Source organism: Tenrec ecaudatus, chromosome 1 (genome assembly GCF_050624435.1).
Source record: "Tenrec ecaudatus isolate mTenEca1 chromosome 1, mTenEca1.hap1, whole genome shotgun sequence".
Taxonomy (NCBI): Eukaryota; Metazoa; Chordata; class Mammalia; order Afrosoricida; family Tenrecidae; genus Tenrec; species Tenrec ecaudatus.
Window position 1 is genome coordinate 306,966,643 of NC_134530.1, and position 20,712 is coordinate 306,987,354.

The 20,712-nt window shown below is 39.6% G+C and overlaps 1 protein-coding gene across 1 annotated transcript; it reads right to left on the minus strand.

Moving 5' to 3' along the window:
* Positions 1 to 12,337: 12,337 nt before the first annotated feature.
* Positions 12,338 to 13,273, minus strand: LOC142437534 (olfactory receptor 2B11-like). Its single transcript, XM_075540651.1, has one exon. The coding sequence runs from the start codon at positions 13,271 to 13,273 to the stop codon at positions 12,338 to 12,340; it is 936 nt and encodes a 311-aa protein (XP_075396766.1).
* Positions 13,274 to 20,712: the final 7,439 nt, after the last annotated feature.

Consider the following 20,712-nt stretch of genomic DNA (forward strand, 5'->3'; position numbering starts at 1 on the left):
TGGTGCAAGATTGGGCAACGTTTTACTCTGTCATGCATAATGTCACAGTATTGGCCATTTTTAAGTGGATACAGAAAATAATGGAGGGAGGAGGGGTTACTATTTGATTTTAATCCTGCTCATACTAAAAAACCAGTCTAAAATGTCTGGCTGCTAACCACAGTTTGGCGTTTCGAAACCACCAGCTGCTTTTTAAGAGATAAATGAGTAGTTAAATTTCCATAATCAGTTAAGCCTCAGGGGTGGTTCTACGCTGTCCTCCAGGGTCACTTTTCTCCAGAATCCACTCAGTGACAGTGCATTTTGTTTTGTCATAAAATGTATTGGTATAGGAGTTATCACAAGAAAAGAAATATAAATCCCTTCAATACCAAAATATTATCAAGTAAGTAGAGAAAATAGGCCACATAATGACATAATTTGCATATTTTATTACTATATATTTATAAGATTATGACTATATTACATACAATTCACATATTTATCAATTTATATTAAAACACCATAAGGACAAAGTCAAAACTTTTTCATCGAATCAATAAAGAAAAATGTGCCCAAGTTACTATTGAAACTATTTTAATTTTAGCTAACAAAACAAAATCCAATTCCATGTTATGTTTAAAGGGCATAGTAAAAAAAAGCAGAGACATGAAATATAAAATGAAGATCAGACATTTCCCAGGCACATTCAATAAAAATAAAGTAAAACTCATGGTCTTGAGGTTCAACAACAAACATTAAGCCCAATAAGTTTTTTGTTTGTTTGTTTTAAACATTTTATTAGGGGCTCATACAACTCTTATCACAGTCCATACATATACATACATCAATTGTATAAAGCACATCCATACATTCCCCACCCCAATCATTCTTGAAGCATTTGCTCTCCACTTAAGCCCTTTGCATCAGGTCCTCTTTTTTTTCCCCTCCCTCCCCGCTCCCCCTCCCTCATGTGCCCTTTGTAATTTATACATCGTTATTTTGTCATATCTTGCTCCATCCGGAGTCTCCCTTCCCCCCCTTCTCTGCCGTCCCTCTCCCAGGGAGGAGGTTACATGTGGATCCCTGTAATCAGTTCCCCCTTTCCAACCCACTCACCCTACACTCTCCCACCATCGCCCCTCACACCCTTGGTCCTGAAGGTATCATCCACCCTGGATTCCCTGTGCCTCCAGCCCTCATATGTACCAGTGTACAACCTCTGCCCTATCCAGTCCTGCAAGGTAGAATTCGGATCATGGTAGTTGGGGGGAGGAAGCATCCAGGATCTGGGGGAAAGCTGAAGCCCAATAAGTTTTAAAGGGAACTAAGAAAGACTGTTCATGATACTAAAGAGTTAGATGCTGAATGTAGTCCACAGAAATTAACAAGATATTCAAATATTTCAACAAGTTGATGAAACATTGGAAGCATCCACTTGAAAGCAACTACTTGGTCAACATGCTGGAAAATATCTATATCTGTTCCCATTTAAAGAAAGGTGACCTAAATGAGAGGAAATTATTGAACAATATGACTAATAGCACATGCAGGTAATATCTTGTTGAATATAGTTTTATTAACATATGTCACACATATCATACAATTTAATAGTTTAATCATATTGAGAAGAGTTTTGCAATTATCCCCATAATCGATTTAGAACATTTTCTTCTTTTTCAAACTCAGTATTAGCACCACCTGTTTCCCCGACCTCCCCTGCCATGCCCCTAGGTACTTATTAATCCATTTACTTTCTTTATAGATTTATCTATCCTGGATTTCATATAGAGAAAGTAATATGACAGCAACAATGACAAAATAAACACAGACAAAATTAAATGGGATTCACAAGAGCTCAGAAGATGGCTACTGACTAACACATACCAGTGGGACTCCGCAGATGTCAGCCCAGAAGAGTAACTAAGAGGGAAATGCAACAATGGTGGATTACATGGGGAGCATCATAAAGATAAGTAGGCACAGAGTCACAAGAATTTGAGAGGCTGAAGCCTTTTGGCTTACCACAGTGGAGGTCAACTGGGGTTTGACCTTAGCCCCACCACCGTCTGGGATGGTGATGGAAACATTTGGAGTCAGTGCATGGAGCTTTATCTCAACACAGCCAGTGTTTGCCCCCACTTCGGGGCAGGGATTAGACCCTTGCATTCTATGGAAAGAGATTTGGGTTCAACTATATTGTTACTTTTGTTTCCCTCTCTTCTCTCTATCCCCCACAGTCTCAGTGGGCTTAGTATTTTCTTTCTTTTCTTCATTATCCCTTACCTGTCCTCTCACATTACACTGCCCACCTCCAGACCACTCCTCTTAGCCTAGGCCATTTATGCTTGCCCCCCACCCAGTACCACCCTGTGCAGCATAGCCCAAGGCTAGGGAAAGCCTGTCTGACTTCCACCAGGAGGTATTCTGCCCAACGTTTTACCAGGAATTCCTGCCTGTGTGACTGGGGTGTTCTTATTTTCCCTCTGTGAAATTAGCTGTAGGAAATTCAAAGAAGCACTCCTTCACGTCTCCCAGAGAAAACCAGTGCTTTTCAACTCCCTGGAAAATAGCACCTGACTCCGGAAACAGCTATCAGCCCCAACGACCTCACTGAAAATACAGGAGAAAAAAGGCAAAGGCACAAGATGTCCTGAACCTAATGACGTGCATAGAAGAAGCATTGATCTTCCTCAGCAAGAAAATTTTCAGAATGCTGCTAGGAGTCATACAGGTTATGAGTGAAACAATACAGAAAAAAGTCCAAACACCAAAGGGAAAATACAAGAGCTAAGGGAGGAGATAATAAAAACCAATGGCAGACACGGACCTAGAGAATTGACTGGAGGAAGCAGAGAACTGCACTAGTGACTTGGAGGACAGTCACGAAGACTTAACAAACGCGAACAAAAATCTAATAAGAGCATCAGGGAAGGTGAAGCAAACCTAAGATCTATGTCTGATGCTACGAAGAGGAACAACATGAGAAAAATTGGATTAATGCCAGAAGACACAACAGAGAAGTAAGCTGCAACAATAGTGAGAGAATTCTTGGAGGGAAACTTCCCCAGCTTACTAAATGAAAATCAAGCAACCATTCAGGAGGCTGAAAGAATACCAGCTAGACTGAACCCCAAGAAGTCACCAAGGCAAATAATAGTTAAACTATACAACTCTGAGAGAAAGGAGAAATCCATGAGATAAGCTAGGGAAAAATAAGCAATCACATATAAAGGCGTCAATAAGAATATGCTCAGAACTATCAGCAGACACTATGAAGAAGAGAGTGGAGAGTAACATATTCTAAAAATTGAAGGAAAATAACACAAACCCAAGAATACTCTATCCAGCCAAATTATCCATCACGATAAATGGAGAAGTAAGAGTCTTACCAGACAAGGAAAAACTCAAGGAATATGTTAGAAGAAACACAGTCCTAACAAGATCCTTGCCGACCCAGTATGAGCAGAAGAACAACACTCACCAAGCATAAATAAGAGACCGCCACAAAGAACAGCTTCACCTGTAGGGCAACAGACCCCTAAGATAGCATTGGCTTAAGGATGAAAAGAAGTCAAGAATGACACCCCCCCCACACACACACACACGGACAACACACTAAGAAAAGAGGGTAGGAAAACAGCCAACACAAGTGCTATAACATGACATGACAGAGTCCTCATGGAGATAATAACCCAGAATATCAATGGACTGAACTCAGACATTAAAAGACAGGCTAACAGACTGGCTTAAAAAACGCAGCCCCATCAATCTGCTGCCTACAGGAGACACAGCTCAAAGCTACAGACAAAATAGGCTGAGAATAAAGGCTGGAAAATGGTATAGACAAGCAAACATCAATTCCAAAAAAATCAGGGGTTGCAATCCAAATATCGGATAAAATTTACCTCAAAGTGAAAACCATGAAAAGAGATAAGGCAGGACACTATAAAATTCTCAAGGGAACGGTAGACAAAGAACCAGTAAGCGTGTTAAACATATATTGTGCAAATGAGAGACCTGCTAAATACATTGACCAAAAACTCCAAAAGATGAAAAAATAAATCACAGCCGCAACAATTATACAAAAAATTCACCTTCTTTTAAAGCATGCCTGGCACATATTCGAAGATAGACCACATGCTGGGGCATAAGGTGAATCTACATAAATTTAAGCACATTGATATCATACATACCTCTCTCTCGAACCACTGCACAATAAGGCTGGAAATCAACAAAAGATGAAGAAAACAAGAGGATGCAATTGGAGGATGAATAACTCTGTTGCAAAAGGAGTGCATACTGGCACAGATCTGAGTTGAAATTAGGAAATTCTTAGAAACCAACAAAAAATGAGAAAACGTCATACCAAAACTTACAGGACACAGCAAAAGCAGTTATCAGAGAAAGTTCATAGCAATACATGCACACCTGGAAAAGGAAGAGAGCCTCATGATTGATATACTGGCACAAAATTTGCAACAACTAGAGCAGAATCAGCAGGGCAATCCCACTAATAGAAAAATAAAAGAAAAAAATAAAAATCAGGGCTGAGATTCAGGAGAGGGAACATAAAAAACTATGGAAAACAAATGCTGCAAAAAGCTTTGAAAAGATAACCACAATCGACAGACTGGTGGCAAACCTAAGCAAAGAAAGGAGGGAACAAATTTCAATAGCAAGAATGAGGGATGAAAGAGATGACATTGCAACAGACCCTAATGAAATCAAAAGGATAACTACACAGTACTATGAAGGATTGTATGCTAATGAATTCAACATCTTGGAAGATATGGACAAATTCTAGGATAATAATCCCTCACTAGACTATTCCTAAAGGACATCCAGAATCTCAACAGACAAATAGCAATAGAGGAAATAGATAATGTTATCAAGGGATTGCCAACCAAAATTTCCCCTCGAGCAGCAAACATTCAGGGATTAATGAACTCCAATCCTACACCTTCAAGCCTTTAACACTCTGGACGCTATATCTTTTGTTAGCTGGGAACCATCAGCTTTCTTCACACATTTGCTTATGCACCCATTTGTCTTTAGCAACCATGTTGGGAAGGTGAGCATCCTGGAATGCCAGTTTAATAGAAGAAAGTGTTCTTGCATTGAGGGAATACTTGAGTGGAGGTCCAATGTTCATCTGCACCCCTATTTGTTGCCATCATAATTTTCTTTTTCTTTCTTTCTTTTTGCCTTCATCATTTTCAAAACATTTTCTTTCTGCTTGAGGCCTTGTTATCAGCTCATTTTTTCTGGTCCCTCTCCCACATTCACTCCCTCATGAACCCTTGATAATTTATACATTGTTGTTATTTTTTCATGTCTTACACTGACTGATGTTTCCCTTTGCCCACGTTTCTTTTGTCCATCTCCCTGGTAGGGAGTTATATGAAGATCATTGTGACGGGTTTCCCCTTTCTCTCCACACCTTTTCCTTCCCTTCCTGATATCGCTACTCTCAATATTGGTCCTGGGGGGTTTATGTGTCCTGGATTCCATGTGTTCCCTACTCTTACCTGTACCTGTGTACATGCTCTGGTCTGGCCAGATTTGTAAGGTAATATTGGGCACCCCTGACCTTTAATGGATAAGAATAACCTCCTTTCTGCCCTTGAGAGGGATAGAGACTATGAATCTCCATAGCTTTAGTATGAAGTAAATATGGGCTAGGCCCTCCTCATCTGCCACCAGCTGGCGGTATTCTCTAATAAAACTTTGCTTGCTTGGAAACTGTGTTTCTCTTGTTCATTCTTGGTCAATAGAATGCAAGAGTCTTCCTTGAAAGGGTTGCTTGGGGGACATCGCTACTTGTGGTGACAGGATCACCTGAGTCTTTGTGTTCAGTCTCCTTTGGTCAAATGTGGTCTTGTATATTATCACATTATGTATTCTGTGTTAGGACAAGTTAACTAGAAAACAAACCCAAGGACCCTTGTATGTGTAAGAGAGAGTTTTATATCAAGAAGTAATTATGTATCAATAAAATATGCCATCCCAATCCAGATCAAGCCTTAAGTTTGATACTAGTCCATAAATCCCTCTTAGGACTCCCACAGTCACAAGTAATGATGCTGATGCAGGAAGATCACAGGCCAGTGGGCACAATTCTTGTGGCTCCAATGACAGTGGAAGCACCTCAACTTTGGCACAGGTCTCCACGTGGTTCCTCCAGATCACCAAGTGTCTTAATAGCAAGAAAGTGAAGCAGAGAGAGAATGTAGCCACCTCTAGGAAGAAACAGAGGAAGTTCCCAGAATGCCCATGAGAAGGTTATGCCCACAAGGAGGCATCATCAGACTGTGACCTGATAGACAGACTAGACTCCACCCCTCCATTTACTTATCAAGTTGACATGAAATTATGTAACTACCACATACACCATGACACAAAATGGTTTTTCAAGCTCTGTTTGTTCCCATTACCACCCTCCACTTATATAATCTCTCTTTGTTACCAGGTACTGGATTCTATTCAGACAATTCCTTTTTATTATTCACATTATTATTCCTTTTTTATTCCTATTGTATTATTATTATTTTATTCCTATTTTATTACGCCTATTATTATTATTTTAAGGTATAATATGAGAGTCCTGGCTAGCTGAGACTGATAATTTCCTGTGGAGGACCCGCTTCCTGCTATGAAGTTTTGGTTTATGCAAATTCTGTAGACATTGAGTGAAACCATGTCAGTTATTCCAGGATACATGGTAATCAACCTGATTATTAGAGATTAACATGGAAGAAGGTTGTAAGTACAGTTATATTTGGATATTTTAAATAATTAAAAGTCAACCTTATGTAAATAGAAAAAAGTTACCTGCTTTGTTGAAGAGAAATATGAAATTTTTTAAATGGTAACCTTAGTTTAAAAATTATATAACAACTTAGTCATTTAAAAAGTAGTTGTTATTGTTAAGATACACAGCAAAACATACATCAATTCAATTGTTTCAGCATGTACAATTCAGTGGCATCCATTATAACCTATCAGTTGTGAAACTGTTTTCACCTCCTTGTCTGGGTTGTTCCTTCCCCATGTTACTGGCCCTAAATTCCTCATTCAATCTCTTGAGTTTCTTTGTCACTTGCTCTATAGAGAGTTCTTAACTCGGTGTAATTATCAAGGCTGGAAGATTTTATCAGTTAAGCTAAACTCCCTTTGTGTTTTAAGAAGATCTCCTGGGACATTTTTGGTTTAAGTTATAAAGATAATAATTTCATGGTACTGTACATACTCAAGTATAAGACGACCTGAATATCCGCCGAGGCACCTAGTTTTGCCATAAATACTACATTAGCAATGTGTTGAAAAACTCGACTTATACTCTAGTATATGCGGTAATAGTTTCAAGGGTTTATCCCAACTCCTTTTAGCTTTAGAACATCTGGAATCTGTGAGCACTTGAGATTATGTTCTTTTCTACCCTTTTGATGAGGATTCCTCTGTGGAATCTTTAAATAAAATGTCCAATAATGGTTGCTGGTGACCTTCTGGGCTCATGGCAAAACAAGCAGTTGCTCATGAAGGTAAATAGTCACACATCCATATCCTCCTCCTATTTCATTTTTTTTCTTTTGCTCCAGGCAAATACAGAGAAAAGTATGCCTTAGATGGCTGATTACAAGATTTCCTGTCTGCAAGCCCTACACAGCGATCTAGGCGGTAGATTAGAAGCACTAAACACATTACACATATTAGACCAATTAGCTAGAATGTCTCATAAAAACATACCTCCAAACCTCTAAAAAAAGGAATCAAATAACATGAGATGTTTGCTTGTTTATAGAAACTACTATTTATTTATGTACTTATCTATCTTTCCATCTATCTATTTATTTAATTGTAAATATATTTATCGCACAACCTTAACAAGGTCAACTTTCACAAGTTCAACTTTTTAAAAGTGTACAACTTATCGACAGCAATTACAATAATGAGTTATGTTGCCTTACACTTAATGCATTTACTTTTTCTGTTAACACCTCCTTTCTCCCTTTCCTGCCCCTGGCAACCACTAATAAACTTTGGTCACTATACATTTGCCTTCTGTTATATTTTTATATAAATGAAGTAATATAGTATTTACCCTTCTGTGACTGACTTATTTCATTCAATATGATGTCTTTAAGCTCCATTCAAGTTTCAGTATCAGAAGCATCAGTATCTTCTACTGGTTGAGTAGTATCCTGCTGTGTGTCTGTACCACGCTTTTTGTTTATGCATTCATGTGTGGACAGTTGTGTTAAGTCGTCTCACCCCTGGGTTATTAGGGGTAGTGGAATTGCTGGGTCACCTGGCAGTTCTATTTTCAGTTCTTTGGGAAGCACTACATTATTTTACACAATGGACATATTATTTTACTTTCCCACCAGCAATGGATTGCCTTCACATTTTGACATGTCCATTTTAACATTTGTTATTTTCCATTTTCTCTTTTGGGGTCTTAGCTAGCTTTTTATTGTTGTTACTAGGTGTAGTTGAGCAGCTTTGTGTACAACAGAAGAAAACAGAGCCAGGCCCTGCATCATCCTGCCAACATTCTGTTGATGAAGCCCATCATTGAAGCCAACCCGTCAGTCATTTTCTCTTTTCACCATCATAGTGGGAGTGGGATTGTGTCTCATTGAGGTTTTGATTTGTGTCTCTCTATGGCTAAAGGCAATGAGCCTCTTTTCATGTTTTGTGGCCACTTGAATACCCTTTTTAGTAAAATGCCTATCTATATATTTTGTCCATTTTATGATTGAGTGATTCATCTTTTTGTTGTTGAGTTGTTGAAGTTTTATATGTAATTTAGTTATTGGATTTTTATCAGGTATTTGGTTTCCAAAGGCTTTCTCTCCGTGGTTCTTAATCTGATAGCACCACGAAAGCCTATTAGTTTGGGAAACCCTCCTTGCATTTGGAGTAGAGTTGTCATCAGTCCCATTAACATACAAGGCCCCCCTATGAAAAACTGCTAGACAAATGGTGGAACTAGCTTTAGTAAACAGAAAACGTAGTTGATTTCTTGGAATACCTATTGAAAGTTTAAAAAATAGTAAAACAAAAACAACTTGGTCCAAATGTCTTGAACAACTGATGGATTATCCTCTTGACCTTGAATAGAAAAATTGGATGACAGTAACTTCAAAGTGGAGAAAGCATGATAGGGGGTTGTTCATCTCCATGCCTAGGGGTCCCCTACAGGAAGTTCAAAGCCTACAAAGGTTAAAGGACATGCACGGATTCAGACCTCGAATCGGCGGGGGGAGGGGGGGGGAGAGGGGGGGCGAGGGTTGACAAACCTAGGTGGGCATTACACCTGGATGGGCCGCAGTCTAGGTCAGTTTGGCTTAATTCAGCCAATGGCATCAAAAAATACCGTTGACCATGCCTCCCAGCAGAAGGCTCCAAAAGGTTGGAGCTTTGAGACCACTGCCCTCTTTTCCATCTGCTCCTCTGTTGTCCTTGGAGGCCTGGCTGAAGTCCCGCATAGCTGGGCCTCGGTCCCTCTCTCTGGCCGCAGGCCACCATGTGGGTGTGCTGTGCAATGAGGTATTCAGTTTAAACCCACTTGAATCACAAACTAGGCTTCAGCTTAAATTCGTTCTCATGTAAAGCCAAGGACCAAGGTATTTACAACCTGAGAAATCTAACCAAAGTAAAGAAATTATAAAATGAGCACCACAGACATCCTTCAAAAGATATTGATTTTTAAAAAGACTCTTGATAGAGAATGAAAGTGGAAAGTAAATTATTTGAAGAATACCAAATAATTGATTTTCTTGAAGACCACATGAAAATTATTCGGAATGGTCAAACATTCTGACCAGTCAGAAATTCAGTTTGAGAGTGATGTTTGAAGTCTTTCCTGGTGTGTTCAATTTTAACAAGTATTGAGAAAATAGGCTCAATATGTAGGATATTTAAAAGTAATTACATTGTTAATGATAGTAACTTTTTGAAAGTTGATGCAAAGTTCAAACATGAACATGAAGTGATAGCCATATACAGAAGCAAGTCAAAAATATAAAAGAAAGATTGCGACTGATTGTTCCTCTAAGAGATGTTTTTCACAAACAACCCTTCATAATGATCGATTTTCAGTTCAGTTTGGTGAAAAATCCTCAATGATTTAACATTATCTTTAAGACTTGGAACAGCATATTTTCCCCTGTAATAGATATGATAGTAAATATTTTAAGCATCGTGGGCCAGGAGGTAAAATTGTGAATTATGAAAGCACTTATATACCAGAAATTTCTATTAGCTAAAAACTAACCATGACAGATGCTATCAAGGAAGCACAATAAGAACAACATCAACTCAAACTGTGCTACAGCCACTTTGGCAGTCAGACTCTTAAAAACCTGCTCACCCTTCTAAAATGTGATCTCGACTTTCCACATGACCCTGCCGTCATATTTCACAGCTCAATTCTCAGTCAAATGGTGCCCAGGCCTGTGTATATTCACTAGGGAGGCCCACCCTCTGTAAAACAAGTAACCACACAAAATCAACAAGGTGCAATTAGAAGGCAGGAGGTGGAATTCAGAAGACAGGGATGGATAAGAAAAGTCTGAATGAAAACAGTGAAGCCTGGAAGGGAATGGGAAGAGCACTGTTACATTGTGGGTCCTGCTGTGACACGGTGAGCCTCGCAAATGATGCAAACCAAACACAGTGTTTGATTTGTTAAATGGGAAATTGACTTGCTCTAGAAACCTTCATGAAAAACATAAGAAAAGCTTTAAAATAAGTAAGTAAATAAATAAAGCTGGGCTCACTGGGGGATATTGTGTATTTTATAGAAAAATGAAAAAAAAAGACATGTCTTAGGCAAACACTTAATTTTAACATTCTTGCATGATTATTTTTTGATAAAAAGGTACATACAATGTCTACTGAGATGAGGCAATTAATTATGTGTGAGGGTAAAATTTCTGAAAATAAGTTTAACATACTTTATTTTGTATACATAGGATATGTAATTCAAGAAATTTAGCACTGACTTATGAAAGACTAGGGAAGTTTCAATATCATAACTGTAGAAATGTATTTAAATAATTAAATGACAGATGATTCATAATGTGACATAATAAATATGTGAAAGGAAATAAAATAAAGATAATACTAATTCTAAAAAGACAATTATTCACACATTTAAAATATAAATATACATATTCTTCTTAAATAAGAATTAGAATGCTTTTTTAGAAGCAATAGCATCTGTGATAGGTTGGTTCATTGTGCCCACCTGGCCAATGAACACATGTGGGATTAATTGAAGGAAGGAGAGATAAATGGCTCGGTGAACCTCGCCTTTCTTGTCTCTTGCACTTTGATGATCAGATCAGCTGCCATAGTTTGTTCTCTACCTCAATTTCCAAGCTACACTATCTGTGGGACACCCAACCCATGGACTGTGTTGCTGTAGCTTGAAGTTCCTTCAAGTCCTGCTTTGCCATGCTACTGGAATATACATCGCTTGTGCTAGGGACTGTTGGACCCTGTCATATGGCTGTCTGTTGGTGACCTGCCTTGCTGTTTGATGCCTGGGGCCCGATAGCCTGAATTGCTCTACAGAGGACTCAGCTGTCTGCTTCCTTGCCTGGCACCAGCGGTCCTCAAGACTTTAAGGACTGTCAGTGTATTAGCTGCCTCACAGAAGTGAGTTGCACTGAGCCATTTGTACCGCTCTATAGATTAATTAGTTGTTTATTTCATATGTTATGTATCTACCTATCTATGTGAGTCAGCCCTTCTCCACCTGTGGATCGCAATCCCTTTGGGGGTTGAACGACCTTTTCATAGGGTGACCTGATGCATAACTGTAGCAAAATTACAGTTATGAAGTAGCAATGAAAATAATGTTATGGTTGTGGAGGGGGGGGGGTTACCACGACATGAGGAACTATACTAAATGGTTGCAGCATTTGGAAGGTTGAAAACCACTGTTATAAATATATATAAAATCATGAGTGTCCTGGTTTTGTTTCTCCAGAGATCCTTGTCTAACATAGCATCTATATAAATTTTGGGTGATAAATTTATGAACATTAGCTTAAATAATTGAAGTGATATTATAAATCCTATAATCAACTCCACAAAGCAACGGTTACTATGGCTCAAATATATTTTAATATATTTTCACAGAATGGTCATGTTGATGTATACCTGCTAAGTATCATCCTGCCTGAAAACATCATCAAGAATACTAGAAACATGACACAGTTTGAAAGAGAAACAGTTAACACAAAATTGGGGGATTAGGAAACAAGAATGTATTATTAGAGGAATTTTGAATAAGCCTACCCTCCTTAATTATTAAATGATTTCCTTTGATGTCTCCCATCTTTTACTTGGAAGTGAAAATCCTCCTCATCAGGTGAACCAATGCCCCTTTCACATCCTTATTCCTAAGGGTGTAGATGAAGGGGTTGAGTGTAGGTGTCACCACCCCATAGAAGAGGGCCATGAACTTGGGCTGGTCTCTTGTGATGGAGGAGGGAGGCTGAAGGTACATACTAATGGCTGGGCCATAAAATAAGAAAACTACAAGGAGATGGGAAGAACATGTCCCAAAGGCCTTTTTCCTTCCCTCAGATTTCATCTTCAACACAGCATTTCCAATACAAGCATAAGAAGCAAGAATTAAGCTGAGTGGAACAGCTAACATAAAAATGCACACCACAGAGAGTGTGAGTTCATTAGCACTCTTTTCTCCACAGGCAGACTTTATCAGAACAGGAATCTCACACAACAAGTGATCCAGTGTGTTAAGACCACAAAGTGGCAACTGTAATGTAACAGTGGCCTCTGAGACAGCATAGGTCATTCCACTCAACCACACAATGGATACTAATAGGATACAGATTTGCTGGTTCATGATGAGGCTGTAGTGGAGGGGCCTGCAGATGGCCACATAGCGATCAAAAGACATGAGAGCCAAGAGCAGACATTCTGTACCACCCATCGTGTGGAAGAAATACAGCTGAACCACACAGCCCATGTAGCTGATTGTCTTCTTAGCGCTTCCCAGGTTCACCAGCATCTGAGGAACAATGCTTGTGGTGTAACACATGTCCAGAAAGGAGAGGTTCATGAGGAAGAAATACATGGGGCTGTGGAGCCTGGAATCTAACTTGGACACCAGAATGATGGCGATGTTTCCCAGCATGGCCATAGGGTATGTTATCAGAAGAACAACAAAGAGAGGAAGCTCCAGCCAAGGATGGTCAGCAAAGCCTAGTAGAAGGAATTCTTCAGGGTGGCTTTCGTTAATTAGTGCCATTATCTTCAGTTTATTTCCTCTTCTTTGAGATGGCAAGAAGATAGGAACAGTGATGAACAAGCACAAGACAGGATTCTGCAGTGTCCATCCATTCATAGAAGATGAAGTGCAGCCACTGAAGTGGAAATGCTAGGGAGCTATCATAGGGATAAAAGGGTTGTCCCTCCTATGCCTGCAAGGAGTTTGGAAAGAAATCAGGCAACCAGTGAACACTGATGAAGACCCCACACTGAGCATGCACACCCTCAAGTCCCTGAGCCAGGTGAGAGGTGCACCTGGGTGCCCAAACTAGGCCCAGATTTATGACATCACATAGATCAGCCCAACTCAGCCAATGGGGTCAACCAAGATCATCAACTAAGCCTCCTCAGAAAGAGGTTTGAAATTTCCTGGCAGTGGGAATGCCTTGTTCTCTTACCCTACTCCTGGTCAGCGGCAGGTGGAGGGTGAGGGTCTCTTTTCCCTGTGAAGGTAGACAAGCACCTGCTCAGGGCCTGCTCGGGTCCCACAGCCTCTTGGCCCAACATGATCTCAGCCTGTAGTGTTCTTGGACTTCAGGCCTCCTGGCATCTCCCCACCAGTTCTGCATGTTGTCTTCTCCAAGTGGTTGTTTGTGCCCAGTTGTGAACCCCAGCTTCCATGCGGCTTGGCATGCTTTCCAGAAATAGTGTGTACCCTTTTGAGACTGTAAAATCTAAAACTGGTTCTGTCCTTAATAAAAACTCACATGGATTACAAAACATGATTCAATGTGAATTCTTTCAGTATGTAAAGTAAAGGATTGAGGCACAACCTATTCCAGAAACTTAACAGAAACACATAAATAATTTGGAGCTAGCTGACCTAACTTCCTGTTGTGACTCAGTGAATAAAAGGCTGTCACATTAAATGTAATTGTGCTGAACCTGGGTGTTTTCTTTTCTAAAATTCCCATATTATGTCCTTGTGTTGTGCTGAAGATCGTGAGGAATACAGGAATGCATTTGGGGAACTCAAAAGCAATGGTTTTTGAATTGTGGTATGAATATCACCTAAGAAACTGTTGAAATTGACCTTTTTGCATATATGTATAAGTTTAGTGTTAAGGTAGCAGAAGGACATTGGGCCTCCACTCAAGGACTCCCTCAATGCAAGAACACTTTGTTCTTTTAAACTGGGATTCCACAATGCTAACCTTCTCAACACAATCACTGAAGACAAAGCAGGTGCATAAGCAAATATGGTGATGACAGCTGATGGTGTCCAGCTAACAAAAGATATAGCATCTGGGGTCTTAAAGGCTTGAAGGTAAATAAGTGGCCATCTAACTCAGAAGCAACAAAGCCCACATGGATGAAGCACACCAACCTGTGTGATCATGAGGTGTCGACGGGATCAAAAACCAAAATATCAGGCATCAAAAAACAAAATAACATATCATTGTTAATGAGGGGGAATGTGGGGTGGAAACTCAAAGCCCATCTGTAGTCAGCTGGACTTCCCCTTACGGAAGGGTTGTGGGGAGGAGATGAGCCAGTTAGGGTGCAATGAAGCAAAGGTGAAACATACAACTTTCTTCTAGTTCCTAAATGCTTCCTTCTATCATGATCCAAAATCTACATTATAAATCTGGCTAGACCAGAAGATGTACACTGGTATAAATAGGAAATGGAAACACAGAGAATCCAGGATGGATGATCCATGGAGGACCAGTGGTGATAATGGCGATACCAGGAGGGTGGAGGGTGGGTGGGGTGAAAAGGGGGAACAAATTACAGGGATCTACATATAACCTCCTCCCTGGGGGACAGACAACAGAAAAGTGGGTGAAGGGAGACATCGGACAGTGTAAGACATGACAAAATAATAATAATTTATAAATTATCAAGAGTTCACGAGGGAGGGAGGAGTGGGGAAGAAGGGGAAAAGATGAGGAGCTGATGCCAGGGGCTTAAGTTGAGAGCAAATGTTTTGAGATTGATGAGGACAATGAATGTACAAATGTGTTTTACACAATTGATGTATGTATGGACTGTGATAAGAGTTATATGAGCCCCCAATAAAATGATTAAAAAAATTTTACAACTAAAACAAAAAAGAACAAAGGAACTGTTAAAATGCAGGATTTTTTGGTCTTACATTCATATGTCTTTGACTGTGTCACAGGACCCTGGAATTACAGGGCTCATTTACAGAAACACTGCTGCAAAGCAGTTTCAAAAAGAGCAAAGGTGGTCCTCTGCTATCGTGAATGATACAGTAGTTATCTAGACCAGGAAGTCCATGACCAAAACACTGCTGCAAAGCAGTTTCAAAAAGAGCAAAGGTGGTCCTCTGCTATCATGAATGATACAGTAGTTATCTAGACCAGGAAGTCCATGACCAACCGACTTCTCCGGTGAAAACAAATGGTCACAGATGTCTTTCACCTTGGGGATTCATGAAAAACTTGCTAAAGTGTACCAGACCACACCAGATGACATTTCTGTATTTGGATTTAGAACCACTTTTGGTAGTGACTAGACTACTGGCTTCCCTTGGATCCCCCAAGGGAGCACTTCAGGCCAGGAGGTGCAGCACCTGTACAGTCTTAAAGGCCAGTGATTAGACCCAGGATTTTTGTATATTTCTTCTCTCTTTTTTAAAAAAATATTTTTTATTTATTTACTATTATCATTTAAAAAAAATCAGTTTGGGCTGTCATAGTCCCAGTACCTGCCTATATAGGATAGGCACAGGAGGTATGCCCGAGGTGAGAGCAGGAAGAACAACAGTCCTAGGGAGACCTTGGAGGTGAGGGTGATGGGGAAAGTGAGCGATGCGCAGGCTGCGCCATGGACAGGGGAACAACAAGGGTGTTGGAGTCAATAACAAGGAGGAGATAGGGATCCGAGGCCAGGTGTGTGTGTGTGTGTGTGTGTGTGTGTGTGTGCGAGCAACAGCAAACTAGTTAAGAGGAGGTACCAAATAAGGGGAAAGTGACAGTGGGGCAGGAGGAGTGTTAAAGAAAACAGAAGGAATGACCAAGGAAGCAAAGCAATGGATAGAGGTATAAACATAGCAGTGTACATATGTAAATACATTAATCCACAAAAATAGAGGTGTTGGCCAAGGTATATATATTTATACAGCAATACACTGAGGTAGGGGATGGACTTTGGGCCTCTGCTCATACCCTCCCCTCAATATAAGAATATTTTGTTCTAACCAGTCGGTAGTCTGGGTGCATAAGCAAATGTGGTAAAGAAGGCAGATGGTGCCCAGCTATTAAAAGATATAGCGTCTGGGGTCTTAAAGGCTTGAAAGTTAACACAAGCTGCCATTCAGCAGAGAAGCAAAAAGTCCACATGGAAGAAGCACACCGCTGGTGTGATCATGAGGACTCAAAGGGTCTGGGTAATAGGCATCAGAAGACACTTAACAAACAAAAACATATTATTGAGATGAGGGGGGCTAGAGTGGAGATCCAAAGCCCATCTGTAGATAATGGAACAATCTCCCCACAGAGGAGCCACAGGAAAGGGATGAGTCACCAGGTACAGTAAAGCACCAATGAAACCCACTGTATTCCTCTGGTTCCTTGAGGCTCCCTCACCCCAGCTACCATGACCCCAGTGCTGCTTCTCAATTCAGACTAGACCAGAACATGTACACAGATATAGAAATGAATGAGAGCTCATGACGCACAGAATCCAGGAACAGGAGTGGGAATAAGGATACCAGAAGGGTACGGTGAAGAGAGGGAAGAGAGAAAGGGGGAACAGATCACAGTGATCGACTCATATGCTCTACAGGTGGAAAGAAAACATGGGGGAAGGGAAACAGCGGTCGGTGTGAGATGAATAACATTGTATAATCTGTCAGGGGGTTATGAGGGTGGCATGGAGGGAGGGAGGGGAAAATAAAAAGAGGAGCCGATATCAAGGGCTCAATAGAAAGTAAATGTCTAGAAAAGAATGAAGGCAATATATGTACAGACATTCCTGATTCAATTGATGTATGGATTGTGATGAGTCGTACGATCCCCCAATAAAAAGATTTAAAAAAAAAAAAGACCACTGGCTTCAGCGTGATTTATCATTCTTTGGATTATGCAAGGGAAAAGTAACCTAAATACAGACTTGTAAGACATGACTTGTATGATAGGAAAAGGCCTCACAAAAGCAGCATAAGGAAGGCAAGAACAGAATGTAAAAAAAAGCCAGGGGGACTACAAAGGCCAACGCTGATGCTGGCAAACAGAAAGAATTGAGATTCTACAGTGACTTGATCTGCCATGGTGATATGGATTTTTCACCAGAGAATTAATAAACTATAAAATCTTAAAAAGAACAAACACAAACAAAAAATAAAGGTATTGAAGTAGCTATAGCAAAAAACTAAAACAAAAAAAAGAGGAGAAATTTTGGGACTAAATGTTATTGACCTAGCTCCCTCCAGCCACTCAGAGTTTTTTGGCTATTTATGCCATCTCTACAGAGAGCAACAAAGGTTGCTTTAAACACAATCTTAGGTATGTGGACTTGAACTAGACACCGAAACACTGTCAGCTTCAGTTTCTTCGAGTATAAAATGAGAAAATTGAGTCTTTTCAAGAACTTATTTTCATTGTAAATGACGGGGAGTGCAGAATGGAAACCCAAAGCCCATCTGTAGGCAACTAGACATCCCCTTACAGAAGGGTCGCCGGGAGGAGATGAGCCAGTCAGGGTGCAGAGTAGCAATGATGAAACATACAACTTTCCTCTAGTTCTTAAAAGCCTTCCCACCCCCATCTATCCCAATTCTACCTTAGAAACCTGGCTAGACCAGAAGGTGTACACTGGTACAGAGAGGAGCCAGAAACACAGGGAATCCAGGACAGATGATCCCTTCAGGACCAGTGCTGAGAGTGGCGATACCGGGAGGGTGGAGGGTGGGTGTTGTGGTAAGGGGGGCCCGATTACAAGGATCTACATAATACCTCCTCCCTGGGGATGAACAACATAAAAGTTGAAGGGAGATATCGGACAGTGTAAGATATGACAAAATAATAATAATTTCAAAATTATCAAGGGTTCATGAGGGAGGGCCAAGGAGGGAGGGGAAAATAAGGAGCTGATATCAAGGGCTCAAGTAGAAAGCAAATGTTTTGAGAATGATGAGGACAACACATGTACAAATGTGCTTGATACAATGGATGGTGTATGGATTGTGATAAGGGTTGTATGATCCCCCAATAAAATGATTAAAAACCAACTTATTTTCAGGTGTACATTGTCTTGTGTGTGTGCTGAGTTTCAACTTTGAGCATTTGATCTTTTATGCTAATTTATCTAATGTATAAAGGTTTTCTCTTTTGGAGTGGGCTTATGGTCTTGAACATAAGAATTTGCAAATATATTTGTAACTCCAGTGAACTGCTCTCAGGACTAAGTTCAGACTCAGAGATGAATTCCATTCCAGAAAGATTTTAAAAATACAATCAGGATTTATTTCTTGTGTTTGATAGTTTAGCCAAAGGATGAATTGACACAACAAAATTAATTAGGCACATAAAGCAGCATTTTGAGAAGGTTATGTAACCAGAGAGGTGTTTGTGAGTGTGTCTGTGTGTGTGAGTGTGAATAATGAACGGTTCACTACAGAATCTGCTATCTTCCCTATACAATGGTGAATATTCAGAAATATAGATGAGAAATTAAATAGTGCACCACAGTGACAAAATTCTGAGCCAGCCAATTAGTGTTTTTAGGGTAAAAAAGATTACATTTGTAGGGTTACAAAGTACAATATTCACATTCTTTGTTTTATTAGATTCTCAAAACTACCCTGTAAAGGATACCCAAACCTAAGATTATGCACCTTTGGTTATACACCATCTGTATTTCTTAGTGGTGTTTTTGTTAAGTGCCATTGAGTTGGCTCTATGGAAAACAGAATGAAATACTGTTCTTGTACAATGAGCCTCTTCTTTACCAAGCATGATTTCCACTTTTAGAGACGAGGCCTTCCCATGCTAGTAATATGTCATAACAATAATAAAACAAAATTCCTAGCTAATTCTTAATGAGATTCTTATGTGCTGAACATAGCACTACACTATTAAGAAGCCTTAAATTATTTAGTTCCCACCATCAAACCCTATGACACATTAATTTTTGGTACATGTATTTTAGGATGTGGGTAAACTGCTACGCTCTCCTAATAAGTAGAATGGTTCTAAAAATGAAAAAGAGCTATTGCACTAATAAGACTATATAGTCAGAGTTTTAAGAAACTAGAGAAAGCATCTCTGCTCCAGGGATATTTACTGAATGAATATTGCACTTTATACCCTCATTTGACACAGGATTTCAAAACATGTTATGGGTGAAAATTCTATGCTGTAGATGAGATATGAAACAAAATCATGGTTTGAATTAATGTTATTTTTAACAATGAACACTCAAAATTTCCATCTACCCACATTATTAAATAAGTGCACTAAAACTAAGAGATATGTTGCCTATTAAAAAAAAACTCTATATTCATCTTTTGTATATTTTCAGTCATGAATCTTTCTTCAAGCTTCTAAAGATTAATATTTGATTTCTCATAATTCCTTCTATAATTTTATATAGCTGTAATGACAGTATCCAAGTGTGTTTCAGCAATTTTGTTTAATTTGTATTAGTTGGGATTTGTTCCTGTTTTTTTGTGTTTGTTAAGTACAGTGACTATCATAGAACAACCTTCATTGAACAGATAACTTTCCACCAATGGAGGATTTCTATGGACAGTTCTATAGTGTCATCAGTCAGTGGATTTACTCTTAATGATTTGATTTATTCTCAAAGTAGACAGAAATGTGCCATAATTCTAAAACTCCTATATTGATTCTCTTTCTGATTAGTCTCACAATACTCGATTACTTCTTGGATCCCTGACCTTTGCATCTCTCACTTCCTGTCATATGTCACTCCTATTTCACATGATGACACATGTTTTAACTTACAAAAGAGACCCCAATCTTAAACATCATGTAAGGATAACATTCTTAAGTCTTACACAGGATAAAACTCAAAAACAAAATGAATAAACAGACAAACAATCCCCCCTAAAACCAACCCACTGCCATCGAGTTGATACCAACTCACAGATACTCAGTAGGACAGAGAAGAATGCCCAGAGTTTCTGTGACTGTTTTTATGTGAGAAGAAAGGCTAGACTTTTGCCTGAGGAACACCTGGTGGTTTTTAACTGCTGAACTTGCAGTTAGCAGCTTAATGCATAACCATGATGTCACCGGGGTTCCCACACAGAACAACGACAAGACAAAAACAAAGACACACCATCAAGATGAGGGAGATCATTAACAGGAGGCCAAATAGTGCCCGAGAATTTAGTCAAAAAGCTATTTGAATAAGGCATGGAACAAATAAAACTGTAAAAAATTCATGACCAGTGGCAGACCAAATCATTAGAGTTAGAGGTGAGGC